The 7727-nt window shown below is 33.6% G+C and overlaps 1 protein-coding gene across 3 annotated transcripts; it reads right to left on the bottom strand.

Annotated features, from left to right (window-relative positions):
* On the bottom strand, positions 2349-7256 carry LOC18595134. Of its 3 annotated transcripts, XM_018122936.1 has the most exons (7): positions 6498-6610; positions 6153-6345; positions 5939-6025; positions 3981-5033; positions 3112-3231; positions 2866-2987; positions 2349-2777 (listed from the first exon to the last, which is right to left on the bottom strand). In XM_018122936.1, the coding sequence occupies exons 1-7, from the start codon at positions 6530-6532 to the stop codon at positions 2408-2410; spliced, it is 1980 nt and encodes a 659-aa protein (XP_017978425.1). In that variant the 5' UTR covers positions 6533-6610; the 3' UTR covers positions 2349-2407. The 3 variants fall into 3 exon arrangements, with proteins under 3 accessions (XP_017978425.1, XP_007023022.2, XP_017978424.1); XM_007022960.2 differs by having other exon boundaries at positions 6153-7256; XM_018122935.1 differs by lacking the exon at positions 3112-3231 and having other exon boundaries at positions 6153-7256.

Genomic DNA, 7727 nt, shown 5'->3' with positions numbered 1-7727 from the left:
GATGGAATAATAGAAATCTGTCTATGGCTGGGAGAATTGCCTTAGTGCAATCCATGACAAGCTCTATGACGGCTCATCTAATGCAAACAATATTCATTCCTGAAAATGTTATTCAAGAAATAGATAGATTGAATCGAAACTTTATTTGGGGGCACATTGGAGAAACCAGAAAAATTCATAGTGTTAGTTGGGAGAAAGTTTGCTTAAATAAAGCTGAAGGTGGTTTGCAAATAAGGGACTCTAGAAAATTTAATCTTGCTCTTCTAGCCAAACTTGGTTGGAGTTTATGGACTGATAAGAAAAGCTTGTGGATAGATATTCTTAAAAAGAAATATTTGAGAAGTCAGGATCTTTTGAATGTGAAGGCTAAGGCATCAAACTCCTATGTTTGGAGAAGCATTCTAAAAGGACGTGATGTATTGGTGAGAGGTTTGGGGAAAAATGTATGTAATGGGCACTCAACAAAATTCTGGACTGACAATTGGTTGAGCTGTGGACCTTTAATAAAATATGTTAGTGCTGAGATCTCAGCTCTTGAAGCAGAATTATCTGTTGCAAGTTTTTGCAATGAGGCTGGTAATTGGGATTTTGATATGCTTACACATTTGCTTCCTCCAGAAATTGTCTCCATGATAGTTGCTGTTCTTATAGATCCAACTAGTGAGGAAGAAGACGTTGGCTTTTGGTTGGAAACAAGCAATGGAGTTTTCTCAGTTAAGTCAGCCTATGTTCTTCAAATGGAGAAAAATAAATCTAGCATGAATTTTTGGAAACAGGTATGGCAAATCAAAAGCTCTAGTAAGGTTCGTGTTTTTCTATGGAGAGTACTTCATGATTCTTTACCAACTTCCTTTTGGTTAGCTAAAAGGAACTTGAGTTCATCTCCTGGTTACATCCGTTGTGGCAGCTCTAATGAAGATATACTGCATGATTTAAGGGATTGCAATATTTCCAAAAATGTCTGGTTGTAGTTGAGAGGAAATTTATTCTGTTCTGATTTTTTCAGTCTCAACTTACAGCAATGGATACTGAAGAATATTCAAGATAATACTGTTTTTGATGGGTTGCCGTGGAGTTCTATCTTTGTGTACACCATATGGCTATTTTGGTATTGGAGAAATCTTCTCATCTTTGATAGCTCTTTTACATGGCCTCATAATCCGTAGCAGCAAATCTGGACGAAAACCAAAGAGGCTTTTGATATCTTAAGTAAAACTCAACAAAAGGTGAAACATGAAGTATTGATTTCTTGGAAAAAACCGAGCAAGACATTTGTTAAACTAAATGTTGATGGAGTGCCAGAGGCCAACCTGGTGAAGCAGCGGCAGGTGGAATTATTCGTGATGACAAGGGAGAATGGATGCTAGGTTTCATTCATAAAATTGGTATAATTTTTTCGATAAATGCTGAGCTATGGGCATTATTTCAAGGTTTAAATTTGTGTTGGAGAAGGGGATTTAGGAAGGTTCAAGTGGAGTCTGACTCCCTCTTTGCTATACAGAAGTTGTCGATGGAAAGTAATATTTTAGATCCTAATGTCAAGTTGCTGAGGAATATAAAAGAACTACTCCTACGAGATTGGGATTGTAAAATATCTCACATACCTTGTGAAGCGAACCAATGTGCCGACTGGATGGCCACTCATCATGATAATTTACCTTTGGTACTTAGTGTTTTTGAGTCTCCTCCTTCTAGCATTATTTCTCTTTTACTAGCTGATGTTTTAGGAGTTGCTTGGCTTAGAATGATGTAATAGGTTATTCTTTTTTCACTATATATAAAAAAAGGGTGCCTCATAAGTCATCATATTAAAGATTTTTTTTATCAATTTAGTCCAACTATTCAAACTGATTAATTTAGTCATGTACTTTATGATATTATACCATTAAATCCCTCTACTTAACTCCATCCAAATTAACTATTAATGGTGCTAACATCGTGTTAACATGTCAGAAAACATTGACTTGACCCTAACGTGTCAAATTAAAAGAAAAAATCGGTCATGTGCCTTTTCTTTTTCTTTTTCTTTTTTCTCTCATTTGTCCAAAATTATTTCATTTTAAGCCTATTATTTAAATCACATTTAGTATTTTTTTCTCATTTTCCCTTTTCTTCCTTCTCTTTCTACCTTTCTTCTCTCTCCCTCCTTATTAAATCCTTCTATCCCAGATTTTAATCCCAAAAAATCTAATAAAAAATACCAAAAAATCATTTGGCTTGTTTGCAGCATTTACCATGGAACCTATATTGTATAATGAGGACTACAAAATTGGTTCAAGTGTAGAGTTGATAATTAGATGAGTTGGTTCCTTTTAAGTTCATTTCATTTTGGAATTTGCAAGAATAAGAACAAATAAAAAAACCATAGTACTTTGAGATTTATTGTGAGAAAATACAAATTTATAACTTAGTTCTTTGGTAGAATAGAAACTCCTTTAATAATAAGTCCTCCCTTCCATGTCAATACATCATATTGGTGACAGTAAATATCTAATTCTCCAACAATTTCGGATGAAGTTGTAAATTCTCCGACAGGGATTTCTATCCATACTCCTTTCGGCTTGGTCATCAAAGTTTCCTTGAGTTCATCCTTGTACCCATTTGGAAGAGTGAATCCAAAGTTCACTGGAATATCCCATCCATATGCTTCATTTGTCAACTTAAACACGAACACAACTCCATACAAAGTTTTTGGTGAAAGCTTTTTTACATTAAATTTCACACGCATTTCTAGCCAACACACAGCTAGAAGTTCGGCAACATCAATTAACACATCACTATAGAATAAAAAGTTTACAGATTAGAAAACTTGTTGAGCTGGAACTTGAAGTAAGGATTCTGAATGGATAATAAATCTACACTAACCTGTTTGTTTCTTTTTGGTATGACCAGTGCCAGTAACGTTGGTCTTCCACCCAACTGATTAAGAGATCTCTTGCAAACAACATGAAGCAATATTTGTTTGACTTTTTATCCACCCAATACTTCTGCAACAACAATGGCACCCACAAAATCATGAAACTTTCCTTCCATTCAACTATTCGTAATATAAAATTCATTTTTGCATAAAAGATAAGATCTTTAAAATGAACATATATAAGAGATAACTACCATTCTATTTTGGTTTAAGTAAACCTCTTCATGGGGTTGAGAAAGCAACTTATCCATAGAGGACCTCTTAGTAGGTGAGTCAGCAAATTCATGAAAATTTCCATCTACAAATTCAAAATCCTACAACATGAAAAACACAACCCCGTGACCATCAACACGAAGTTGAGGACCCAACGATGGAAAGAAGCAAGGTTTTTTTTTTTTTCAAGTTTATGATTTTATGATTTTATGATTTTAGATCTAGAAAAATTAGGATAGATTTAGAAAAAAACTATCCTGACTAAGGGAAAGGGGGCCAAAAAAATGATTTTTTTTCTATTTTTATTAAATTTTTTGACCATTAGTGATTGGTACATTTAGGGGTTGGAATTTGGGGGAGATCAAAAAGGCAAGGTGGTGAGAGAAAAAAGAGAGCTAAGGAGAAAAGGAAAGAAAGAAAAATGAAATACAACAAAATGTGCTTTAAATAGTAGGCTTGAAACAATATAGTTTTGGAAAAATGAAAGAAAAAAAATCATGTGGCCAAATTTTTTTTTTAAACTGATACGTTAATGCCACATCAACATCTTCTGACATGTCAATGCCATGTCAGCAACACTAACGGTTAATTTGGACAGAGTAAGCCAAAAGGACTCAATTGCATAAAATCTCATATTATAGGACTAAATTAATCAATTTTGAGTAGAGGAACTAAATTAAGGAAAAATCTATAGTCTGGGACTTATGATGTACTTTGAACATTAATAAAGGTGGTGGATATGATCTTGTGATGTGTATGTGTGATTTAGATTCTTATTTTCCTTCAAAAAAAATTAAATAATATGTGGTATGGAAAACTTCTACAAAGATAACGATGATAATAAACTTACTGTAGGAAGCATGCACTCAATGTGAGCAACAAATTGTCCATCACATTCTTCACAACAATAGACATGATTTTCTGAGTTCCTTTCTTCTTCGCAAATGTTGCAATAGTATTCTCCTGAATCATCTTCCACAAAACTATCTTTAAGAGTCAAAGGATGAATGTGACATTTGGATTTAATTGAATGTGGTATTTGAACACATCCAAAATGCAAAGAAATACCACACTCCATGCAGTGATAGAGAGGTGCCCCACTAACATGGTTTTTGCATCTGTCACATAAACCGAAGGAATGCACAGTATGTGGTCCAAAATAATAAAGACTATGTTGGTGAAACTTCAATTTTAATGCTAGCTTCAAGGAGCTAGCACAATCAAAGTGAAGGTGAAGATCACACTGCTGACAACTATAGCTGATGGCATTCATTTGTTGTTTACAAGCAGAACAATATTGTGACCGAAAGACTTGCGGATGAAGAGGATGCAATGGATGAAATGGGTGTTGCATCTCCTGCACAAGTGCAAGACAAGATTCATGAAGCTGGTAGTTGCAAAACAAACTACCACATCTATAAGCTGGACCCACGATTTGTTTGCGGCAAGCATCGCATTTCAAATCTAGCGACTTGGATCTAACATTGAAGAACTCTAGCTTATGATTTTGATTGAAAAGGCATAACTTGGAGAATCTCTCCATTTCTATTAGCCCTTGGCCCTCATTTTTAGGTGCAATTGGAGTGGTAGCACATTTCACGTCAAGTGTGAACTCACATTTATAGCACTTGTAAGAAAACCCATAAGAATGGCCCTTACATTCATAACATGTAAAGGTGTTAGCAAAGGTGAGGAGCTGGAGAGGATGCTGGGGGTGAAGAATATGTAACACTTCATACGGCAATGTGGCGCATGTTTCATGCAAGTAGTATTTGCAATTTTTACAAGCATAGGCTTGACCAGAAATTTCTAGATAGCAAGCATCACAAAGAGGAATAGGATTTTCATTCCGTTCAATAGCCTCATAATAGCTCAAGGGATGTGGATGATCAAAATTTTCAATCTGCATTTGTAAAATGAGAGCGAGTGAGGCAACTCATTAATATTTCTCTATTTTTTTAAGTTCATTGTTAATTTGTAACATTGTCATAATATTTTATTTTCATTTGTAACTAAACAAATTTGATTTTTTCATGTACGACTTTTTGAATTTATTCTAGATTCATCTATTCATCAATAAAGTGTTAAAATATGGAAGGGATTTGCCATCTAATTGCTACATGTATGTCCTTGTGACTGCATTCACATAATTGGACATACATGTGGCACCTTGATGGAAAATTTCATCTATATTCTATTGGTACATTAATAGACTTGATGCATTTGGAACAAATTCAAAATGCACAAATGAAAATGAAATATTCTAAATAGATCAAGATTGATAATACAATTTATTCTTTGTTCATGTTTAAAATGCAAAAAAAAAAAGAAGGAAATGAAAATTTAAAATAAAAGTAGAATATGGATGCAATAATTAAATAATTATTATATATATTTATAAATTAACATGATGCATGTATGTGGTTTTTATTTTATTTAAAAATTCAATATTCTTACTAAAGCAGTCTCCAAATTAATTTTGAAACTTGCTATATTAATAGGGGTTTGGTACATTTATTATTGACGTTTTTTAGTTTTTTTTATTGAATTTTATTCAAAAACATAAATGGTGTTTATTACTAAAAATTCATTATAATATAAAAATCCAAGTCATTTTAGAAGACCTGAAGTGATGTAAACTTCCAAAAAAAATCCTAGTGTTCTTCTTAGTATTGGTGTTTCTCAACTACTTGAGTTTCTATTTCTCTAACATATTGCTTATATAAACCAAAAACATAATTGTTCTTGCTTGATGGAAATGAATAATAAAGCCAAAATAAACTATCGCTCCATTAATTGTACACTTACGCTAAGATGAGTAGGAACTTTTGCATTTCTCTGCTCTGTTTCCTCTTTGTTGTCCAACAAGCCATGGTCAAGTTTTATATCTACAACCTGGGAAAGTGAAAATATTAGCACCAAAATTTTTCTAGGGGAAACATTTATGCGACCTATGCTACTTTTTTAATAAAAAAACAATTTAATAAATTTATTTAGTGAGTGAGTGTAAATATTTCCTTACCTTATTGAGTGCACATTCGATGTGAGCAACAAATTCGCACTCCTTGCAACAATAAACATAACACTTGGGCTTTCGTTCTTCTTCACAAATATCGCAATAATATTCCTTCGAATCATCTTCTATAAATGAATCAATAAGCATGAGATCATGCCTATGATACTTATGTGTAGTAGAAGCTAGTATTCCAAGACAACTGAAATGGTAACTGAAATCACACTGAACACAACGATAAAAAACACTTTCCTTATATCCGGCACCACAATTGGAATTACATATCTTGCACAAAAAGGTAGTGTCATAAGATTTTATTTGAAAATAAGTAAGATCATGCTCATCTAACTCAACCTTGAGACTGGGTTGGAGTCTAGCACAAAGAACATGAAGGTGGAATGTGCATTTTGGACAAAAATAGGATTTTTCCCACTCCTTCATTAATTTGTTACAAGCTTTGCAAAGTCGAATACCCAAGTAGGAGCTGCGTAAGTGAAGATGGTGTGATGGATGAAAAGGGTGTTTCAAGACGTTAGGCATGTTGTTTAAGCAAGAATAGTGGAAAAAGATTTCATCTCGAAAACCATAGCACATTCCAAATATATGTTTCTCACACCAATTACAGAAAAAATCATACTTTCTCACTTTCCTGTAGTTAAAAAGGGTCAACGGTTCGTTAAAGCTGAAATGCTGAATTTTTTTGGATCTGTGGCCATTAATTGAGGGTCTATTTGTCTCATCATTGGTTGAAAAAGCACATAGACACTCAAGCCTAAAATCACAACCTTTTTCGCAACTATATCCATGGCCAGTAGAAAGATTGAAACATTTAGCACATAGGTAATTCATCCAAGGTTTGCAGAATAGAGTAAGATTATGTTGGGAGTGGAGAGGATGTGCACTTATCTGACGAGGTAGCTGTTATTCAGCACAAGACTTGTGCAACCAAAACTTGCATCTTTCACAAGAATAGGCCCAACCATAAATATTCCAATTGCATTTATCACAACGTGCCTTTTGTTCTATGTATTCATCAAAGAGCAAGTAGTGTTCATGAAGGAAAGGTTTGATATCCATCTTAAACCAACAAACAAAGAAATTCAGGTAGATGAAGAAAGAGATATGATCAACAACTAGCCTCTTGATGGGAGAAGGTGTTTATATATAAAGGCTAAACAAAGATTCCCTCAAGCATTTTGAACCAACAACAAGAATATGGCATATGCTAAGGAAATTATTGAGAAAATATGAAAGCAAGTGCTGCTTTATTTATTATGCCAATCTTTCTTGCTTTAAAATTATTCTATTTTTCATTCAAAAAAAAGGAAACTTACTCATCATTAAAGACAAAATGCTTCTTTTAATTGCTACATTTTTATTCCAAATGTGGCTATCAAAGATGCTAGTACCACAAATTTGTATCTAAAACAGTAAATAGGAAAGAAGAGAAAACAAGAAAAGCATCAAGGACCCCAAGCATTTCGGAATCAAATTACTTTTTTCAAAACAACATTGCCCAGTTATTGGTTTTTCAAAGGATAAAGGTTTGAAGTTTGGAATCTTCTATTCTCGCTTTTAAACTTT

Source organism: Theobroma cacao, chromosome 6 (assembly GCF_000208745.1).
Source record: "Theobroma cacao cultivar B97-61/B2 chromosome 6, Criollo_cocoa_genome_V2, whole genome shotgun sequence".
Lineage (NCBI taxonomy): Eukaryota > Viridiplantae > Streptophyta > Magnoliopsida > Malvales > Malvaceae > Theobroma > Theobroma cacao.
This window is presented reverse-complemented; position numbering and strand designations above follow the sequence as displayed.